Source organism: Nycticebus coucang, chromosome 12 (genome assembly GCF_027406575.1).
Source record: "Nycticebus coucang isolate mNycCou1 chromosome 12, mNycCou1.pri, whole genome shotgun sequence".
Classification (NCBI taxonomy): domain Eukaryota; kingdom Metazoa; phylum Chordata; class Mammalia; order Primates; family Lorisidae; genus Nycticebus; species Nycticebus coucang.
Window position 1 is genome coordinate 16,046,896 of NC_069791.1, and position 23,562 is coordinate 16,070,457.

General features: G+C 44.1%; 1 protein-coding gene across 3 annotated transcripts in view; it reads left to right on the forward strand.

Annotated features, from left to right (window-relative positions):
* Positions 1-23,562, forward strand: part of CERS5 (ceramide synthase 5) — a 46,749-nt gene that overhangs the window by 11,248 nt on the left and 11,939 nt on the right. For all 3 annotated transcript variants that reach the window (XM_053557091.1, XM_053557090.1, XM_053557092.1), the window contains exons 2-3: positions 22,001-22,106; positions 23,223-23,353. In XM_053557091.1, the coding sequence (XP_053413066.1) occupies positions 22,001-22,106; positions 23,223-23,353 (237 nt within the window). The remainder of the gene's footprint in view (positions 1-22,000; positions 22,107-23,222; positions 23,354-23,562) is intronic.

Below are 23,562 nucleotides of genomic sequence, written 5' to 3' on the forward strand. Positions count from 1 at the left end.
TAGCCTGGGCAACAGAGTGAGACTGTCTCATAAACAAAAACAAATAAACACAAACAAAGGCCAATGCTAGTAGATACCTCAATTTATAGTTACTGGAATACTGTTCTGTGTACCAATAATATCTAAACTCCAAACGCATGTTTAAGTTCCTGTACACACACATAATAGACTGCTTTTGTATTAACTAACTGCTCAGTAACTGAGCAGTGATAGGTCTGTCAAAACCCACTCTTGCTCTATTGGAGCTCAGTTTGAACCCAGGATTAATCAGCATTCAGAAGAGTAAATAGGCAGTCCTTCATTCTTTGTTGTTGAATTGGTGCCATATCAGAGATAAAAATCACCTAATCATCTGTCTTCTCAGTCTCCTCCCATCTATATCACTGCATGAAGATCCAAAAGCAGAAAACAGCCTTTCCAATTCCCATTCATTGTCTTTTATGCTGGTGGTTAAAAAAGTTCTGCTCAAAGGCCAATACTAGCAGATACCTTAATTTACATTTCTTGGTATATTATGCTGTGTACTAATAGCCCAGGCCCCTTCCCCAAGCCAGAGGTAGTCATGTGATTAAAGCTGAGGACCTGGAATTAGACAGATTTTACCAGTTGAACGGCTTTATGAAAGTTACACACCTATAGAATGGGGATAATAATATCTACATCATAGGGTTATTTTAAAAATGAAATGATGCAATGCATGCCTAGCCTAGTACCTGATACTTACTAAACAATTGTTAAAAGTTAGCTATTATTATTTTCACTGGAAATATATAACGAAGCTATGGGCAATGGCTGACACCTGTAATCCTAGGATTCTGGGAGGCCAAGACGGGAGGATTGCTTAAGTCATAGCCAAATCACATCTCTTCAAAAAATAAAAAATTAACCCGGTGGGGTGCATGCCTGTAGTCTCAGCTACTTGGGAAGCTGAGGCAAGAGGATTGCTTGAACCCAGGAGTTTGAAGTTGCTGTGAGCTAGGCTGCTAGGCTGATGCCATGGCACTATAGCCTGGGGAATAGAGTGAGATTCTGTCTTTAAAAAAAAAAAAGAAAAGGCCAGGCTTGGTGGCTCATACCTATAATCCTAGCACTCTGGGAGGCCAAAGCAGGTGGACTGCTTGAGCTCAGGAGTTCCAGACCAGCCTGAACAAGAGTGAGACCCTGTCTCTACTAAAAATAGAAAAACTGAGCCAAGAGGATTTTCTGAGCCCTGGAACTTGAGGTTGCTGTGAGCTATCTAATGTCATGGCACTCTAATCCTCTAATCCGGGTGCCAGAGTGAGATTCTGTCTCAAAAAAAAAGAAAGAAATCGAGAAAAAAAATTTTTTAATTGAGACAGAGTCTCACTTAGCCATTCTCTGTAGAGTACTCTCGAGTCATGGCTCACAGCAACCTCAAACTCTTGGGCTCAGGTGATTCTCTTGTCTCAGCCTCCCTAGTAGCTGGGACTACAGGGGCCACCACAGTGCCCAGCTATTTTTTGTTGTTGGTGGTGGTGGTTCGACATGTTTTTTGTTGTGGTGGTGGTTGTTGCCGGTTTGTTGCCAGCTATTTTTTGTTTGTTTGTTTAGTAGTCCCCAGGCCGTGTTCGAACCCAGCAGCACTTATGCATGTGGCCAGCGCCCTAACCACTGAGATATGAACACCCAGAAATTCAGCAATTTTTAAAGTATGTATTTGTTTTTTTTTTTTTGTAGAGACAAGAGTCTCACTGTACCACCCTCGGGTAGAGTGCCGTGGCGTCACACGGCTCACAGCAACCTCTAACTCTTGGGCTTACGCGATTCTCTTGCCTTAGCCTCCCGAGCAGCTGGGACTACAGGCGCCCGCCACAACGCCCGGCTATTTTTTTGTTGCAGTTTGGCTGGGGCTGGGTTTGAACCCGCCACCCTCGGCATATGGGGCCAGCGCCGTACTCACTGAGCCACAGGTGCCGCCCCTAAAGTATGTATTTGTTAAGTCATTAGTACACATTAACATTAATAACCTTTTTTTTTTTTTTTTGGCCAGGGCTGGGTTTGAACCCACCACCTCTGGCATATGGAGCCGGCGCCTTACTCCTTTGAGCCACAGGCGCCGCCCAACATTAATAGCCTTTTAATGAAAAGTAACTTCATTTAAAAAAAAATTGAAGCCCAGGTGGGGTGGCACATGCCCATAATCCTAGCACACTTAAGGAGTGAAGCAGGAGGCACACTTAAGCCCAGAAGTTAGAGGTGGCTGTGAGCTATGATGATATCACTGAACTCTATCCTGGGTAGCAGGTTAGAGACATTGTTTTAAACTTTTGTGAATCTCTTTATTATCTGACTTAGTAGAAGGCGACTAGATTCCCATTATCTTTTGCTGCATTAGTCTGTTCTATTATATTGTTTTGGTTGAACAGCATGAAGAAAATTTGGCCCATATATATAATGTCATATTTCATACACATACAGAATATGGCCATATGCAGTATGTATATAGGCAGTCCTGGGTTACAGGCAAGCTATATCTTTAGGTCAGATTTGTATGTAACTTACATCCCTGCTGAACAGCGCATACATAGTAATATGGTAATAGTAATAAGAATACTATAATAGCTCATATGTGGTAATAATAATACAGTGTAATACTGTAATAATAATAATAATGATGATGATGCCCTGTACTGTAATAATGTTAACAGAAACTATTGTGCTCTTTCTTTTAATTCAGACAAACAGGGCTTGTCTGTTTAAAAACATACAGAGTGTAGATAAAAGATAGAAGAAATTTCAAAGAAAGAATATTAAAGATTAATATTCACCTAATGCTGCAATCCGTGCTGGGCTAATCAGAATTGTACACTTATTTTGATCTTCTAACCAAATCAATAACTTTTCCATTTCAATAATTAATCCACTGTGCTGGTTGGTAATAATTGATGCTTTCATTGGAGCACTGCCTTTCACATGTTCCTTTATTCTCACTTTATCCTTTATAATTGTTCTGATAGTCAAGTGACTAAAGCCTAATGCTTTCTGATGAATGATGGCCTCTGTCCTTTCTCTGAACTCTTAATTATTTCTACTTTCCTTTCCATTATAATGACCTTTCTCTTTGCAACAGGCTCACCGAGGCTTGCAGTGGACTTTTTCATTTTGGAGGCATCGTCATAAGGGTACACACAGACTCACAAAATCAAATAAAAAAATTAAGATCAAAGTGATGCTGTGAATAAGTGCCTGTATAAATGAGACTAGCCACAGAGTAAAGATGCTGTGCCAAGAAACCCTTACAGCCAGGGGTATCCAACCTGCGGTATGGGCCACGTGCTGATTTTGTGAGAACTGTTTTTATTTATCTGTGACATCACAGAAAGTATGCAAGGACCTTTTTTCTTTCTTTTTCTGATCAGCTTTTGTTAATGTTTACTTTTTTTTTTATCGTTTGGGATTCATTGAGGGTACAAAGAATTAGATTACACTGATTGCATTTGTTAGATGAAGTCCCTCTTATACTGTGTCCTGCCCCCAAGAGGTGTGCCTTACAATGTACACTGTGGCTCCCCCATACCCCTCCCTCCTTCTTTTCCCCACTACCTCATTCCCCTATCCCACCCTTTATATTAGTTCATCTACTGCCTAGAGTTTATTTACTTAATGTGTGCCCCAAGACAATACTTCTTCCATTGTTCAGCAGAGGAAGAAAAGGGTCGGATACGCCTGCTATGCGTGTTTGTTAACATGTGCCAAAGAAACTTAGTTCCTAAATTATTAATGTAGTTATTTAATTTAAAATTATCCTGTGGAGAGCCTTGGGAGCCCTTCATAACTACCGAACACTAAGTTGGATCGCCTGCAACCCAGGGACTGCCTGTTATATGTAATGATGTAGTTGAAAAAGGGAGGACTTCAGAAGCATCCTGAAGAGTTTCAGGGACTCCCAAGTGATCTCCAACCACACTTTTAAGAATTGCTGTTCTGTAGAAAGTAAAATATTCACCAGCCTGAGCAAGAGGGAGACAATATCTCTACTTAAAAAAAAAAAAAAATAGATGGGCAGCACCTGTGGCTCAAAGGAGTAGGGTGCCAGCCCCGTGTGCCGGAGGTGGTGGGTTCAAACCCAGCCCCAGCCAAAAACTGAAAAAGAAAAAGAAAAAGTAACTGGGCATTGTGATGGGCATATAGTCCCAGCTACTTGGGAAGCTGAGGCAGAAGGATCATTTGAGCCCGAGAGTTTGAGGTTGCTGGGAGCTATGATGAGACTATGGCACTCAACCCCAGGGCAACAGAGTGAGATTCACTGTGTCTCTCTCACACACACACACAAAAGTAAAATATTCACTAGATACTGTATAATAAAATTATAAGTTAGTCTTAAATTAATTTGTCTTAATTAGTTTGAAGCATCTTTTTTCTTAGAGAGAGAGAGACAGAGTCTCACTTTATCCCCCTCAGTAGAGTGCCATGGCATCACATGGTTCATAGCAGCCTCCAACTCCTGGGCTTAAGCGATTCTCTTGCCTCAGCCTCCTGAGTAGCTGGGACTACAGGCACTCACTACAACACCCAGCTATTTTTTTTGTTGCAGTTTGAACCTGCCACCCTCGGTATATGAGGCCGATGCCCTACCCACGGATCTACAGGCGTCGTCCTATCTGAAGCATCTTAACATATTGGTGTACTCAAAGCACAGTAATTCTTACTGTAATTCTCAAGGCTTATTAACACATCAGCCTGAGCAAAATAGCAAGACCTTATCTCTACAAAAAATTGAAAAATTAGCTAGGCATGGTGGTGTGTACTTATAGCCCCGACTATATGGGAGGCTGAGGCAAAAAGATAACTTGAGCCCAAGAGTTGAGGTTGTAGTGAGCTATGGTCATGCCATTGTCCTCATTCCTAGGTACCAAAGTGAGACTCCCTCCCCATACAAAAAAAGACCTATGGACTTATCACCCTTATAACGGATAAGATACAAGCAAGACACTGATGCGCCTTTCTAATCACAGTATTGGGTCCATTCATCAAATTGCACAAGGTATTAGTCACCTTAATTCTTTATGACCAGTCATAGGTCTAAGTGTAGATAATTTTGAAGGACAGTCTTATATAAGTCCACAGTGTGCCTTGTCGTAGTTTAGGATAGTATAGATCAGGGGTCCTCAAACTGTGGCCCGTGGACCACATGAGGCGGTGTGATTGTATTTGTTCCCGTTTTGTTTTTTACTTCAAAATAAGATATGTGCAGTGGGCATAGGAATTTGGTCATAGTTTTTTGTTTTTTTTTTAAACTATAATCCGGCCCTCCAACGGTCTGAGGGACAGTGAATTCGCCCCCTGTTTAAAAAGTTTGAGGACACCTGGTATAGATCATAGAGGTCTTTTCCTTTTTAGTTTGATTCTGCTTAGTTTCAAAAGCAGATTTCAAAAATTTTGCCAATTTTATTTTTTATGGTCCTCAAATGAAACGGCAAAGATAATATACGTGCAGGGAATGTATAAAATAATGTATAATTGGGAGTCACCTACACATAAATGGTGTTAACATAATTTAAAAAGTCTTAACCTTTTTGTTCTTGAGATTATTTTTCACTCCTAAAAATTATTGAGGATGCCAAGAAGATGTTTATATGGGTTACATTACTTACCAAATTTTTTTTTTTTTTTTTTTGAGACAGAATCACACTATGTCACCCTCGGTAGAGTGCTGTGGCATTACAGCTCACAGGAACCTCAAACTCTTGGGCTTAAGTGATTCTTTTGCCTCAGCCTCCCACGTAGCTAGGACTACAGGCGCCCACCACAATGCTCCAGCTATTTTTGTTGTTGTTGTTGTTGTTGCAGTTGTTGTTGTTTAGGTGGCCCAGGGCAGGTTCAAACCCACCACCATAGGTGTACACGGGCAGCCTCGTAACCACTGGGCTATGAGTGCTGAGCCACCCATTTTTTCCTTTCTTCCTCCCTCCCTCCCTCTTGGTAGAGTGGTGTGGTGTCAAAGCTCACAGCAATCTTAATCTCTTTGGGCTCAAGTGATCCACTTGCCTCAGCTTCCCAAGTACCTAGGACTACAAGTACCCACCACAATGCCTGGCTATTTTTTTAGACATGGGGTCTCGCTTTTGCTCAGGCTGATCTCGAACTTGTAAGCTCAGGCAGTCCACCAACCTCAGCCTCCCAAGTGCTCAAATTACAGGCGTGAGCCACCACTCCCGGGCCACACATGCTTTTCTTTAGTAACAATCATATACTTTGGTATGCAGCAGAAGTTCTTTATGGGTACTTCCATTTTATCACAGAGTACTTTTTAAAAATATGCTCAAGTCGGGTGCAGTGGCTCATGCCTGTTATCCCAGCACTCCGGGAGGCCGAGGCAGGTGGATTGCCCGAGCTCACAGGTTCAAAACCAGCCAGAGCAAGAGCGAGACCCTATCTCTAAAAAAAAAAAATAGATGGGTGTTGATGGTGAATGCCTGTAGTCCAAGCTACTCGGGAGGCTGAGGCAAGAGAATCACCTAAACCCAGGAGCTGGAGGTTGCTGTGAGATATGACGCCACGCACTCTACTGAGGGTGACAAAGTCTCTACTGAGACTCTATCTCAAATAAATAATAGTTTGCTTAAGATCAAGATTTAATAAAATTAATAATTTGAACTGCTTCATCAAGGACATTCTTAAGTAAAACTGGCATTTATTTTAATCAAGAGCACATAACTATACACTACAGTAATTAACTTTTTTTTTTAAAGAGACAGTCTCACTTTGTCGCCCTCAGTAGAGTGCTGTGGCATCATAGCTCACAGCAACCTCCAACTCCTGGGCTTAGGTGATTCTCTTGCCTCAGCCTTCCAAGTAGCTGGGACTACAGGCACCCGCCACAATGCCCAGCTATTTTTTTGTTGCAGTTTAGCCAGAGCCCGGTTCGAGCCCGCCACCTTCAGTATATGGGTCCGGCACCCTACTCACTGAGCCACAGGTGGCACCCTACAGTAACTACTTTCATAGTTTGGTGCCACTGGCATGTTTTGGGCTAAGTTGCCATTAAGTTTTCCCTATCACTGCTTTGCATCATCATTGCAAATGTCAACACAGTGAAAAGGCAAATGATGTCCTGATATTGTTGTGAAAATAGTTTTGAGTTTGTAGAGCCCCTGAGAATATCCCAGGGACCCTCAGGGGTCAGCAGATCATACTTTAAGACCTTCCGCTGTAACTGAATGAGATTACTCAGGATGAGTATATACAGTAAGAAAAGGACCTTGAGGAAACACCATGTTCTAGGGAAAGACAGAGGAAAAATAAATCCCAAAGGAGATAGAGAAATGACAGCCATACAGTAGTTGATATCAATATTTGGTGTTTAATGAGTGTTTACTTTGTCCTATGCTTTGTTCTATGTGCTAAACATTGAATTTTCACAGTAATTTTATAAGGTCGGTAGGTACTATTGTTATCCTAATTTTACAGATGAGAAAACTGAAGCACAGAGAAAGTAAGTAACTTGTCCAAGGTGACTCAACTAGCAATGCATACCAGGCATGCTGTTCTACTGCCAAAGAGGTAGAGGGAAAAAATTGGGAAAAGCATGGCGGTGAGGAACCCAAGAGAGCATTTCACTAGGGAGGTCATTGTCAATAATGTAAAATGCAGGCAGCACCTGTGGCTCACTGGGTAGGGTGCCAGCCCCATATACCAAGGGTGGCGGGTTCGAACCCGGCCCCAGCCAAACTGCAACAAAAAATAGCCAGGCATTGTGGCAGGATCCTGTAGTCCCGGCTACGTGGGAAGCTGAGAATCACCTAAGAAGAGAATCACCTAAGCCTAAGAGTTTGAGGTTGCTGTGAGCTGTGACGCCACGGCACTCTACCAAAGGTGACAGGGTGAAACTCTGTCTCAAAAAATAAAAAAATAATAATAATAATGTAAAACGCTGCTGAGAGATCAAGTAAGATAAAGTACTGAAAAGCATCCATTTGATTTCACAATAGGGAGATCACTGATTACTTTGACGAGAACAGCTGCAGTGGAATGTAGGGGCAGAAGGCAGATGAGAGAGATGAGGAATGAGTGAGAGTTGGAAAAGAAGTCCTGAAGAGGCTCGGCACCCGTAGCTCAGTGGTTAGGGCGCCAGCCACATACACCAGGGATGGTGGGTTCAAACCTGGCCCGGGCCTGCTAAACAACAATGACAACTACAACCACAACAAAAGAAAAATAGCCGCAGTGGTGGGCACCTGTAGTCCCAGCCACTTGGAAAGCTGGGGCAAGAGAATCGCTTAAGCCTAAGAGTTTGAGGTTGCTGTGAGCTTTGACACCACAGCACTCTACCAAGGGCAACATAGTTAAGACTTTGTCTCAAAAAGAAAAAAAAAGTCACGAAGAGAAAAATCTTTTCAAGAACTTTAGTTTGTGAGCTAGGAGAAAGTCAGAGACTATGAGCAACAGAGGTGCTTTAAGATGGGAAAAACTTGAGCATCTTTAAGGTCTGATGAGAAAAAAAAGGTAGAGAGTGAGGACTGCAGATAATAGGAAAAAAGGAGTGATATATAGAATGAAATTTCTGATCAGGGAAAGAGTGGGTCTAAAGTGCATGGAGATTCGTTTTAGATGTGATTAGTTTTAGACCAAGTGGTTCTAATGTAGGAAGTTGAGGGCATTCTCTTTAGGGCAATTCTTTAGGCAAGATTCCAGAGGGTCTTAGTTATTTCCACTTCTTTCACTACATTAACTGATTTACTATCTTTTAGAGTTCTGTTTTTTTGGAATTTCTTTGGTGAATTTATTCTTTACTACAGATCTCCAAATTGCCAAATCTAGTGGGTACTCGAGCCTTTGTCTTACATGGTCTCTGCCCTATTTTGATACAACTCTACCTCTGGTCTTCCTGTCCCCTAAATTTCACCTTTTATGCTGATGTTTCCCAGGGTTCTGACTTTGGTTCTTTTTTGAGTTTGTATTCCTTTGTTTTTGAGACAGAATCTCAAGCTGTTGCCCTGGGTAGGTGCTATGGTGTCATAGCTCACAGCAACCTCCAACTCTTGGGCTTAAGTGATCCTCTTCCCTCAGTTTTTCTTTTTTCTTTCTTTTTTTTGGAGACATAGTCTCACTTTGTTACCCTTGGTAGAGTGCCTGGTGTCATAGTTCATAGCAACCTCAAACTTTTGGGCTCAAGCAATTTTCTTGCCTCAGCCTCCAAAGTAGCTGGGTCTACAGACGCCTGCCACAACGCCTGGCTATTTTTAGAGACGATGTCTCACTCTGGCTCAGGCTGGTCTCAACCCTGTAAGCTGATGCAGTCCACCCGCTTAGGCCTCCCACAGTGCTAGGATTACAGGTGTGAGCCTCGGCGCATGTCCACCAGTTTTTTTTTATTTTTAATAGAGACAAGGTCATGCTTTTGCTAAGGTGGTCTCAAACTCATGAGCTCAAGCAATCCACCCACCTCGGCCTCCCAGAGTGCTAAAATTACAGGAGTGAGCCACCATGCCTGGCCTGTATTCCTTTCTTATGCAATCACATCCACCCCTGCAAATTTAGCTACCACTTAAATTCTCATTTATTCATACTCATAGTTTCTGTATGTGTGTGTGTCTGTGTGTGTGTGTGTGTGTGTATATATATATATATATATATATATATATGTCTTACCCAAGCCCCCTTTCCAAATTTATTTGCCTCCTAGTTTCATTTCAGTGTCTTGTGGTACTTCAAATTCAGAATACACAAAACTCAATATACCTGTTATCCCCAAACTTGATTTTCTTACATTATTCTCTACTTGGTCTCCCAGGTAATCAACGTAGTTTCCCAAGAACCATGGAAATCACACAGTTCTTTTCTTTTGCTTCCCATATCCTGTTAGTTTACCGTCACCTGTCATTTTCACTTCTTCACCATCTGTAGGCGTCCTCAAACTTTTTGAACAGGGGGCCAATTCATTGTCCCTCAGACCGTTGGAGGGCTGGACTATAGTTAAAAAAAAAAAAACAATGGGGCGGCATCTGTGGCTCAGTGAGTAGGGCGCCGCCCCATATGCTGAGGGTGGCGGGTTCAAACCCAGCCCCGGCCAAACTGCAACAAAAAAATAGCTGGGTGTTGTGGCAGGTGCCTGTAGTCCCAGCTGCTCGGGAGGCTGAGGCAAGAGAATCGCGTAAGCCCAAGAGTTAGAGGTTGCTGTGAGCCGTGTGACGCCACGGCACTCTACCCGAGGGCGGTACAGTGAGACTCTGTCTCTACAAAAAAAAAAAAAGTTTGTAAAATGTGTAATAGAAAAAACTGGGAGCAGTGTTATGCCTTGGTTAATGAGTAAAAGAGATGGGCATAGGAATATATAGGTTGGACATGGTGGCTCATGCCTGCAATCCCAGCACTCTGGGAGATCGAGGCAGGTGGATTGCCTGAGCTCAGGAGTTTGAGACCAGCCCGAGCAAGAGCAAGACCCTGTCTCTAAAAATAGCTGGGTGTCGTGGCGGGCCCCTGCAGTCCCAGCTGCTCGGGAGGCTGAGGCAAGAGAATCGCGTAAGCCCAAGAGTTAGAGGTTGCTGTGAGCCGTGTGACGCCATGGCACTCTACCGAGGGCAATAAAGTGAAACTCTGTCTCTACAAAAAAAAAAAAACTATGAACAAATTCCTATGCACACTGCGCATATCTTATTTTGAAGTGAAAAAACAAAGCAGGAACAAATACAATTATACCACCTCATGTGGCCTGTGGGCCGCAGTTTGAGGACCCCTGATCTAGAGTGTGTCTTCTCTTCCATTTGGATAGCCTTAGTTCGGTGCTTTATCACTTAAAGCTTGGATTTTTAAAAAGCCTTTTACCCGGTCGTTCTCCTTTATTAACATACAGATCCACTCATTTCTCCCTTATCACCACCTGTAGCCTAAAGCCTTTCATTGCTCTTCATCAACTGTAGGATAAAGTTCAAGCTCCTTAGCAAAATACACAAAGCACTTGCGATCTATGCCCATTGTCCTCACCCCAACCTTGTACACAGCGGTTTTCGAAGTACACTTTGTTTCTTATTTCTTTGCCTTAGTGAATGCTGTTCTGCCTTCCTTTTTATTTTCTCCTCCCTTCACCCTACAGAAGCCCCTCAAAGTTTAAGTGTGACTGATTTTCTAAGAATACAATTGTAGCCTCATCGCCCGTAGGACAGTGGTTACAAACACTGAGGCTGACAGGTTCAAACCCAGCCTGGGCCAGCTAAACAATAATGACAACTGCAACAAAAAAATAGCCAGGCATTGTGGCAGACACTTGTAGTCCCAACTACTTGGGAGGCTGAGGCAAGAGAATCGCGTAAACCCAAGAGTTTGAGGTTGCTGTGAGCTGTGACTCATGGCACTCTACCTAGGGCGACATAGTAAGACTGTCTCAAAAAAAAAAAAAGAATACAATTGTAAAGGGAGAGAACTTCCTGAATCTATTTACTGTTGGACTCCATATTTGGCTCTTAGGGTAGGATTTTCAAATGTTGCTCTTATACTTAAGAATTAAATTCTCTGAGCAGACTTTATTGGTCCCTGATAATTTTTACTTAAACATCTCAGGCCAGGTACAGCGTGGTTCACACCTGTGATACTAGCACTTTATGGAGGCCAAGGCAAGAGGATCTCTTGAGGCCAGAAATTCAAAACCAAGCTAGACAATATATTAAGACCTCATCTCACTAGAAAATAATAATAAAAAACAATTAACTGGACATGGTGGCACATTCCTGTAAACTTAGCTACTTGGGAGGCTTGAGCCCAGGATGTCAAGGTTACAGTACAGTGTGCTATGATCCTGGCACTCTACACAGCAAGACCCTGTCTCTTAGGAAAAAAATAAAAAGATAGGCATACAGCCATAATGGCCTGCATCTATAGTCCTAGTTAGTCAGGAGGCTAGGTAGGAGGATCACTTGAGCACAGGAGTTTCAGTTTGAAATGACCTTTGATCCTGCCACTCCACCCTCAGTGACAGAATGACACTTTGTTTCTAAAATCAAAATAAAATAAAAAAAATCTCAACTATCTTCTCTCTTTGTCTCTGTGTGTATATATAGTAGGGAGCATTCAGGTTGTAATAATTTACTCAGTTCTCTTCACCCTCATGACACATCATGCTCATCAGTTTGTGTGAGACTTTTGTACTTGGCTTGGAGCCTGTAGCACAGTGGTTATGGCGCCGGCCACATGCACCAAAGGTGGGAAGTTCAAGCCCTGCTTGGACCAGCTAAACAACAGTGCAACAACAACAACAAAATAGCTGGGCATTGTGGTGGGTGCCTGTAGTCCCAGCACTTGAGGGGCTGAGGCAAGAGAATTGCTTGAGCTCAAGAGTTTGAGGTTGCTGTGAGCTATGATGCCATAGCACTGTAGCGAGGGCGACATAGTAAGACTCTGTCTAAAAATAAAAAATCCTGGCAGGGTGGCTCACACCTATAATCCCAGCACTGTGGGAGGCTGAGGCGGGAGGATTGCTTGACCTCAGGACTTCGAGGCTTGTCTGAGTGAGAGTGAGACTCTAACTCATGAAAAATATTGAAAAACCCAGCTAGGCGCCGGGGCGAGCGCCTGTAATCCCAGTGGCTTCAGAGGCTAAGGCAGCAGGATGCACACAGCCTGAGTCTGAGGTTCCAGTGAGCTACTACACTATTGCACTCTGCTCAGAGCATAGGGTAGAACTCTGTCTCAACCACAACAACAAAAGACTTTTGTACTTTTCCTTTCTTTTTTTGTTTGTAGAGACAGAGTCTCACTGTACCGCCCTCGGTAGAGTGCTGTGGCGTCACACGGCTCACAGCAACCTCTAACTCTTGGGCTTACGCGATTCTCTTGCCTCAGCCTCCTGAGCAGCTGGGACTACAGGCGCCCGCCACAACGCCCGGCTATTTTTTTGTTGCAGTTTGGCAGGGGCTGGGTTTGAACCCGCCACCTTTGGCATATGGGGCCGGCGCCCTACTCACTGAGCCACAGGCGCCGCCCTACTTTTCCTTTCTTAATTTCCTTCCCTACTACAATTTCTTTGATTATTTCTGTTTTTATATATTTACTTCAATACTTTATATTTTCCCAGAATTGATCTAAGCCAGTGCCTCTCAACCTGATTATGTTGCTGCACACATAAGAAATATTTGCAAGGCCAGGCTCGCAGTGGCTCATGTCTATAGTCCCAGCACTCTGAGAGGCCAAGACAGCCTGAGCTCACAGGTTTGAGACCAGCTGGAGCCAGAGCAAGACTTCGTCTCTAGAAATAGCCGGGCATTGTGGCGGCCACCTGTAGTTCCAGCTACTTGGGAGGCTGAAAAGAGAATCACTTGAGCCCAAGAGTTTGAGGTTGCTGTGAGCTGTGACACCATGGTACTCTACCAAGGTTGACAAAGTGAGACTCTGTCCCAAAAAATAAAAATAAATAATACATGCATTGTATGGTGAGGTAGATAAGGCCAGAGACTGCTGACTAAAAGCTTCTGGCTCACAGTTCACAGCTCCTGGGCTTAGGCGATTCTCTTCCCTCAGCCTCCAGAGTAGCTGGGACTATAGGCAACCACCACAATGCCTGGCTATTTTTGTTGTTGCAGTGTGGCCGGGGCTGGGTTTGAACCACCACCCTCGGTATATGGGGCCAGCACCCTACTCACTGAGCCACAGGTGCCACCCTATAACTAGTATTTTATGAAAGATAAATTTTTCTAATGAAAAAATGGGAGAAGAGTAGCATTATTTTACATTTTTCTTTTCTTTTCTTTTTTTTTAGACACACAGTCTCACTTTATTGCCCTAAGTAGAGTGGAGTGCTGTCACAACTCACAGCAACCTCCAACTTCGGGGCTTAGGCAATGCTCTTGCCTTAGCCTCCCAAGTAGCTGGGACTACAGGTGCTCACCACAATACCTGGCTATTTTTTTGTTGCAGTTATCATTGTTTCTTTTTTTTTTTTTTTTTTTTTTTTTTTCGGCCAGGGCTGGGTTTGAACCCACCACCTCTGGCATATGGGCCCGGCGCCCTACTCCTTGAGCCACAGGCGCCGCCCTGCAGTTATCGTTGTTTAGCTGACCCCAGCTGGGTTCGAACCTGCTAACCTCCATGCATGTGGCTGGCACCATAACCACTGTGCTATGAGCACCAAGCCCATTTTGTTCCTAAATCTTAATATCTGGCAGATGTATTCTCATGTCAGCTTCTGTAAACTGCACACTCATGACAGAATGAAAGAAAATAATTCTTATGAAATTATATAAATATGAAGACAGTTTTGACCTTGCAGATCACACTTTGAGAAGTAATAATCTAGCAGAAAGGATAAATGCCAGGCTCTTGAATTAGACCAGCCTAAATACATATATTATAGGTCATACCAAATGCTAGCCTTTTTATATGATATAGAATGGATACTTTCTCAAAAGTTCTGATTTCAAATAATTTCACTTCAGTAAGGTAATTCATTAAATGTACAACTAAGGCTGAGCAAGGTGCCTCACGCCTGTAATCCTAGCACTCTGGGTGGCTGAGACAGGTGGATTGCTTGAGTTTATGAGTTCGAGACCAGCCTGAACCAGAGCAAGACCTCGTCTCTAAAAAAATAGCCAGAGCTGGACACGGTGGCTCATACCTGTAATCCTAGCCCTCTGGGAGGCTGAGGTGGGTGGATAGCTTGAGCTCATGCGTTCAAGACCAGCCTAAGCAAGCAACGAGACCCACATCTACTAAAAATAGAAAAAATGAGGCGAGAGGATGACTTGAGCCCAAGAGTTGAAGGTTGCTGTGAGCTATGATGCCACGGCACTACCCAGGGCAATAGCTTGAGACTCTGTCTCAAAAAAAAAAAAAAAAAGGGCTTCGCCTGTGGCTCAGTGACAGGGTGCCGGCCCCATATACTGAGGGTGGCGGGTTCAAACCCAGCCCCGGCCAAACTGCAACCAAAAAATAGCCGGGCGTTGTGGCGGGCGCCTGTAGTCCCAGCTACTCGGGAGGCTGAGGCAGGAGAATCGCCTAAGCCCAGGAGTTGGAGGTTGCTGTGAGCTGTGTGACACCACGGCACTCTACCAAGGGCAATAAAGTGAAACTCTGTCTCTACTAAAAAAAAAAAAAAATAGCTGGGCATTGTGGTGGGTGCCTGTAGTCCCAGCTTGAGCCAGAGCAAGCCAGAGTGAGACCTCGTCTCTAAAAAAAAAAAAAATGGAGGTGCCCGTAGCTCAGTGGTTGGGTGCCGACCACATACACCCAAGCTGGCAGGTTCACACCCAACCTGGGCCAGCTAAAACAACAATGACAATTGCAACAAAAAAAAATAGTCGGGCGTTGTGGCAGGCGCCTGTAGTCCCAGCTACTTGGGAGGCTGAGACAAGAGAATTGCTTAAGCCCAAAAGTTCGAGGTTGCCGTAAGCTATGGCGTTATGACACTCTACCCAGGGTGACATCTTGAGACTCTGTCTCAAAAATAAATAAGGCTCAGTGAGTGTAGCTCAAGCAGCTAGCGTGCCAGCCACATACACCAGAGCTGGTGGGTTCAAATCCAGCCTAGGCCTGCCAAACAACAATAACAACTGCAACCAAAAAATAGCCGGGTGTTGTGGTGGGCATCTGTGGTCCCAGCTACTTGGGAGGCTGAGGCAGGAGAATCCGTTAAGCCCAGGAGTTGGAGGTTGCTGTGAGCTGTGATGTCATGGCACTCTACCCAGGGTAACAACTTGAGACTCTGTCTCAAAAATAAATAAATATAGCTGAACTTTGTTGTGGATGCCTGTAATCTCAGCTACTTGGGAGGCTGAAGCAAGAGAATCGCTTAAGCCCAAGAGTCTGGGGTTGCTGTGAGCTGTGACTCCAGAGCACTCTACCAAGGACGACATAGTGAGAATCTGTTCAAAAAAAAAAAAAAATTGGCTTCACCCAGGTGAGAAGGGTACAGACCTGACCTATACCTGTTGTCACATCAAAGAAGATTTTTTTGCTTCTCACTTTCTGTTATTAGAGACAGAGTCCCACTTTGTTGCCTAGGCATTAGGGCAGTGGCATGGTCAGTCATAGCTCACTGCAACCTCAAGCTTCTGGAGAAAAGTGAGCTATTGTAGCCTGGTACAGTGGTTCACACATACAATCCTAGAACTCTGGAAGGCCTAGGCAGGTGGATCGCTGCTCAAGCTTAGGTATTTGAGACCAGTCTGAGCAAGAGCAAGACCCCATCTCTAATAAAAATAGAAAAAACTAGCAGGGCATTGTGGCACATGCCCGTAGTCCCAGCTTCTCAGGACACTGAGGCAAGAGGATTGCTTGAACCCAGGAGTTTTAGGTTCTCTGAGCTATGATGACACCACAGCACTCTACCCAGGGTGACAGAGTGAGACTCCGTCTCAAAAAAAAAGCCACTTGCCTCAGCCGCCCAAGTAGCTGAGACAACAGGTATGCACCACTACACCTGGCTAATTTTTTTATTTTTTGTAGAGGTGGGATTTCACTATGATCCAAGCAATCCACATGCCTGGGCAATAATAGCTAACTTTTAATGAACGTATAATAAGTATCAGGTACTAGGCTAGGCATGCATTGTGTCATTTCTTTTTCTTTCTTTATTTCTTTTTTCTTTTGGCCAGGGCTGGGTTTGAACCGGCCACCTCCGGCATATGGGACCAGCGCCCTACTCCTTGAGCCACAGGTGCCGCCCTTTTTTTTTTTTTTTGAGACAGAGCCTCAAGCTGTCATCCTGGGTAGAGTGCTGTGGCATCACAGCTCGCAATAACCTCCAACTCCTGGGCTCAAGTGATTTTCCTGCCTCTGCCTCCCAAGTAGCTGGGACTACCGGCACCCACCACAACGCATGGCTGTTTTTTGGTTGCAGCTGTCATTGTTGTTTGGCGGGCCTGGGCTGGATTCAAACCCACCAGCTCAGGTGTATAAGGCTGGCGCCTTAGCCCCTTGAGGCACAGGCACTGAGCCATGTCATTTCATTTTTAAAACAACCCTATGATGTAGATATTATTATCCCCATTCTATAGGTGTGTAACTTTCATAAAGCCGTTCAACTGGTAAAATCTGTCTAATTCCAGGTCCTCAGCTTTAATCACATGACTACCTCTGGCTTGGGGAAGGGGCCTGGGCTATTAGTACACAGCATAATATACCAAGAAATGTAAATTAAGGTATCTGCTAGTATTGGCCTTTGAGCAGAACTTTTTTAACCACCAGCATAAAAGAGAGTGAATGGGAATTGGAAAGGCTGTTTTCTGCTTTTGGATCTTCATGCAGTGATATAGATGGGAGGAGACTGAGAAGACAGATGATTAGGTGATTTTTATCTCTGATATGGCACCAACTCAACAACAAAGAATGAAGGACTGCCTATTTACTCTTCTGAATGCTGATTAATCCTGGGATCAAACTGAGCTCCAATAGAGCAAGAGTGGGTTTTGACAGACCTATCACTGCTCAGTTACTGAGCAACTGTTGAAACAGAACCTTAGTTAATACAAAAGCAGTCTATTATGCGTGTGTACAAGGAATTCAAACATGCGTTTGGAGTTTAGATATTATTGGTACACAGAACAGTATTCCAGTAACTGTAAATTGAGGTATCTACTAGCATTGGCCTTTATTTTTTGTGTGTTTGTTTGTTTGTTTGTGAGACAGTCTCACTCTGTTGCCCAGGCTAGAATGCCATGGGGTCAGCCTAGCTCACAGCATCCTCAAACTCCTAGTCTCAAGTGATCCTCTTGCCTCAGCCTCCCAAGTAGCTGGGACTACAGGTGCTCGCCACAATGCCTGGCTATTTTTTGGTTGTAGTTGTCAATTGTTTGGCAGACCCAGGCTGGGTTCAAACCCACCAGCCCTAGTGTATGTGGCTGGCACCCTAGCTGCTGAGCTACAGGCACAAGCCCCAACATTTCTTTTTTTTTTTTTGAGACAGAGATTCAAACTGTCACCCTGGATAGAGTGCTGTGGCATCACAGCTCACAGCAACCTCCAACTCCTGGCTCAAGAGAGTCTCCTGCCTCTGCCTCCCAAGTAGCTGGGACTATAGGCACCCGCCACAGTGCCCGGCTATTTAACATTTCTTTTTTTCTTTTTCTTTTAATCTTAATTTCTGGTTTATTTATTTATTGTTGTTTATTTATTTATTTATTTATTTATTCATTGAGGGTACAAGACCAACATTTCTTTTTTGTTTGTTTAACAGGCCCGGGACGTGATCAAACCCACCAGCCCTCGAGCATGTGGCTGGCTCCCTTACCACTGAGCTATGGACACTCAGCCATAACATTTCTTAAACAAGTCACTTCTCAAATCAGTCAGTGGCAAAATCCAAGATCAAATCAGAACATTCAGGCTCCCAACTTGTTGTTTCCCCTTTTTTCTGTCCATTAATCTAATCAGGATCTTTCTTTCATGCTTAAGCAAACCATATTTAAAATTGTCCTTTGGATATATACCCAGTAATGGGATTGTTGGATCATATGATAGTTCTATTTTTAATTTTTTTTTTTTAATGTGTCAGAAAGTTTTATTTTATTTTTAATTTTTTGAGGAACCTCCATACTGCTTTCCATAATGGCTGTACAAATATACATTCCTGCCAACAGTGTATAAGAGTTTCCCTTTTGGGCGGCGCCTGTGGCTCAGTGAGTAGGGCGCCGGCCCCATATGCCGAGGATGGCGGGTTCAAACCCAGCCCCTGCCAAACTGCAACAGAAAAATAGCCGGGCGTTGTGGTGGGCGCCTGTAGTCCCAGCTGCTTGGGAGGCTGAGGCAAGAGAATTGTGTAAGCCCAGGAGTTGGAGGTTGCTGTGTGCCGTGTGACGCCACGGCACTCTACTGGAGGGCAGTACAGTGAGACTCAGTCTCTACAAAAAAAAAAAAAAAAAGAGTTTCCCTTTCTCCTCATACCTGACTGCGTTTATTTTTTGTCTTTTAGATAATTGGGATGAAATATCTCATCGTGATTTTGATTTGCAGATTTGCATTTTTCTGATGATGATGTTGAGCATTTTTCCTTGTATCTGGTGGCCTTTTGTATGTCATCATCTTCTTTTTTTTTTTTCTTTTGAGACAGGGTCTTATTTTGTTGCCCAACCTGTCATAGTTCACTGTGCCCCAAACTCCTGAGCTTAAGTGAACCTCCTGCCTTGGCCTCCCAAGTAGCTGGGACTACAGGCACAAGTCACCACACCCAGCTAATTTTCCTATTTTTTTGCAGAGATGAGATCTCACTGTGTTGCTCAGGCTGGTCTTGAACTCCTGGCATCAGCAGTCCTCCTGCCTTGGCCTCCCAAAGCGCTAAATTTTTTTTTTTTTTTTTGTAGAGACAGAGTCTCACTTTACCACCCTCGGTAGAGTGCCGTGGCGTCACACTGCTCACAGCAACCTCCAGCTCTTGGGCTTATGTGATTCTCTTGCCTCAGCCTCCCAAGTAGCTGGGACTACAGGCACCCGCCACAACGCCCGGCTATTTTTTCTTGTTGTTTGGCTGGGGCTGGGTTTGAACCCACCACCCTCGGCATATGGGGCCAGCGCCCTACTCACTGAGCCACAGGCGCCGCCCACCAAAGCGCTAGATTTGTAGGCATGAGCTACATGCCTGGCCTTCAATAATATCTTCTTTTGAGAAATGGCTACTCAAGTCTTTTGCCCTTTTTTTTTTTTTGGCAGTTTTTGGCCAGGGCTAGGTTTGAACCCACCACCTCCGGCATATGGGGCCAGCACCCCACCCCTTTGAGCCACAGGCGCTGCCCTCTTTTGCCCATTTTTTTTGTAGAGACAGAGTCTCACTTTATGGAGCCTCAGTAGAGTGCCATGGCATCACACAGCTCACAGCAACCTCCAACTCCTGGGCTTAAGCGATTCTCTTGCCTCAGCCTCCCGAGTAGCTGGGACTACAGGCGCCCGCCACAACGCCCAGCTATTTTTTGGTTGCAGTTCAGCCGGGGCCGGGTTTGAACCCGCCACCCTCGGTATATGGGGCTGGCACCTTACTGACTGAGCTACAGGCGCCACCCGTCTTTTGCCCATTTTTAAATCAGATTATTTGGGGTATTTTTTGCTATTGAGTTGTTTGTTTTTGGCCAGTGTTAGGTTTGAACCCGCCACCTCCGGCATATGGGACCAGCGCCCTACTCCTTGAGCCACAGGCGCCGCCCTGCTATTGAGTTTTTTATATAGTCAGAATATTAACCCTTTGTGAGAGTCATAGTTCGAAAATAATTTCTCCTATTTTATAGGCTGTCTCTTTACTTTGTTTGCTATACAGAAGCTTGATTTAATCCCATTGTCTGTTTTTGCTGCCTTTTTTTTCTCCTCCCCCCACCACCACCCCTCTCCACCAAGGTACAGTTCTGACTATGTTGCTCAGTATGGTCTCAAACTCTTGGCCTCAAGTAATCCTCCTACTTTGGCATCCCAAAGTGCTGGGATTATAGATGTGAGTCACTGCAACTATCCTACCTATGCTTTTGAGGTCTTTTTTTTTTTTTTTTTTTTTTGAGACAGAGTCTCACTATGTTGCCCTCAGTAGAGTGCCATGCAGTCATAGCTCACAGCAACCTCAAACTCTTGGGCTTAAGTGATTCTCTTGCCTCAGCTTCCCGAGTAGCCAGGACTATAGGCGCCCACCACTACGCCTGGCTATTTTTGGTTGCAGTTGTCGTTGTTTAGCAGGCCTGGGGCCAGGCTCAAACCCACTAGCTTCAGTATATGTGGCTGGTGCCCTACTCACTTAGCTACGGGCACCAAGCCTGCTTTTGAGGACTTAATCAAAAAATTCTTGCCTAGTCCAATTTCATGAAGCATTTCTCTTGTTTTCTTCGAGTAGTTTGGGGCTTAGATTAAGTCCAAAGGAAATCAGTATGTCAAAAGATATCTTCAGGGCCTCTTTGCCTACTTTGCCCTGGCCATGGAAGCCCATTCACCATCTGTGGCGAATGTAACCTGCTTTTAAACTTTTTTACTCTGTAAATTTATCTTTCTTTTCCTCCATAAACCTTTTTTAGAGAGAGCGAGAGAGAGATACCGTCACATCCATGTTTACTGAAGCACTATTCACAATATCCAAAATATGGACTCAACCTAAATGCCCATCTAATGATGAATGGATAAGAAAATGTAGTATATATACACACTGAAATCCTGTCATTTTCAGCAACATGGAGGAATCTGGAGGACATTTTGTTAAGTGAAATAAACCAGGCACAGAAAAACACCACCTAATCTCATTCTAATTGACTTCATATAAATAGAGAGGAGGCTAGTACTTATCAGAGGCTGGGAAGGGGGAGGAACAAGGAGAGGTTGGTCAGTGGGTACAATGTTACAATTAGACAGGAGGAAAAAATTTATTGTTCTATTACACAGTAGAGTGATAATAGCAAATAACAATGTCTTGTATATTTCAAGATAGCTAGAAGAGAACATCTTGAGTATTGTCACCAAAAAGAACCGATAAGTGTTTAAATTGATGGATATGGGTAGACACAATGGCTCATGCCTGTAATCCCAGAAGTTTGGGAGACCAAGGCGGGAGGATTGCTTTAGGCCAGGAATTCGAGGTTACAGTGAGCTAAGATTCCACCACTGCACTCCAGCCTAGGTGACAGAGTATGACCCTGTCTCTAAAGAAAGATAATAAAAAAGTGATGAGGCTTGGCGCCTATAGCTCAAGTGGCTAAGGTGCCAGCCACATACACCAGAGCTGGCAGGTTCGAATCCAGCCCGCACCCGCCAAACAATGACAACTACAACCAAAAAATAGCTGGGCATTGTGGCGGGCACCTGTAGTCCCAGCTACTTGGGAGGCTGAGGCAAGAGAATCACTTAAGCCCAAGAATTGGAGGTTGCTGTGAGCTGTGACGCCACAGCACTCTACCCAGGGTGACAGCCTGAGGCTCTGTCTCAAAAAATAATAATAATAAAGAGATGGAGATACAGACACCTAATTTCATTATTATGCTATGTATACATGCGCTGAGACATCATATTGTATCCCATAAATATGTACAGTTGTTATGTGTCAATTATAAATAAACATTTAAAAAAATAATTGGCTTTTGGGTGTTCTCCATTACAGGTTTATTGCCAAACCCTGTGCACTCCACATTGGCATCGAGGACAGTGGTCCTTATCAGGCCCAATCCAATGCCATCCTTGAAAAGGTGTTCATATCTATTACCAAGGTAAGTGGGCAAAGAAATAGAAAGGAAAACTGATGGGAGGGCTTGTTCCATGGGTCAGGGGAGGATAGAAAGCACATATCTCCAAGAATAAGATGAGAGGATCTTTTACATTTGGGTAGTCCATGTAGCTAACATGGAGAACTTTATCCTCTCCGGGAAAACTTTTGGGCCAGGTTCCTACATATGTCAAATTTAGGCTCAGTAGCTACCTCAGTTTCTCTTTCCCTAGACATATCTTGTTTTTTATTTTTCCTTCTTCTAGTTTCTGTCATTGCCTAGTTGTATAATCTAGATGGGGATGATACTGATAGCCTTTGCAGTTTGGGTTTTTTTTATTCGTTTGTTTTGTTTTTTGAGACAGAGTCTCAAGCTGTCACCCTGGGTAGAGTGCCGTGGCGTCACAGCTCACAGCAACCTCAAACTCGTGGGCTTAAGCGATTCTCTTGCCTTAGCCTCCCAAGTAGCTGGGACTACAAGCGCCCGCCACAACACCCACTTATTTTTATGTTGTAGTTGTTTAGCAGGCCTGGCTGGGCCCAAACCCGCCAGCCTTGGTGTATGTGGCCGGCGCTCTACCCACTGAGCTATGGGCACCACCTTTAATATCTTTTTTTACACAGCTTGGGTTGGAGGAAGAAGACCAAACAAGGATACGTATTACATGAGCAATAAAAGTCCTTCATGTATGAAATAAGATCTCTTTTTTTTTTTTTTAAGAGACAGAATCGTACTTTGTCACTCTTGGTAAAGTTCTGTGGTGTCACAGCTCACAGCAACCTCTAGCTCCTGGGCTTAGACAATTCTCTTGCCTCAGCCTCCCGAGTAGCTGGGACAACAGGCGCCCACCACAATGCCCAGCTATTTTTTCTTGAAGTTTGGCTGGGGCTGAGTTCAAACCTGACACCCTTGGTATATGGGACCGGTGCCCTACTCACTGAGCCACAGGCACCACCCAAAATAAGATTTCTTACTAGAAATGACTTTGGGATTAGACCTGGAAAGAAAAATATCACTTGAGCTACTGTGGTGATCATCCCTTGCTGCTCAGGTTGTCAAGAGATTTAATGAGGGATTTGAGAAGAAAGGAGAGTTCTGACTCTTGTTATACATCCACAGTATCCTGATAAGAAAAGGCTGGAGGGCCTGTCAAAGCAACTGGACTGGGATGTCCGAAAAATCCAATGCTGGTTTCGCCATCGGAGGAATCAGGACAAGCCCCCAACGCTCACTAAATTCTGTGAAAGCATGTAGGTGTCCAGGGAGGAAGGGAGGGAATGAGGAGGAGGGTAGTGGGAGATATAACGGGACTGAGGTTTTCTTCTTGGAAATCACTTCTATTTAAGGCAACAATTGACAGATGTGGAGTGCTCAGTCTGCTATAGGTAGAAAGAAGAAAACTGGACAGCTGGTAACCATCAGTTACTTGGACATGTTTGCCACTGAGCTAGTTGTGGTT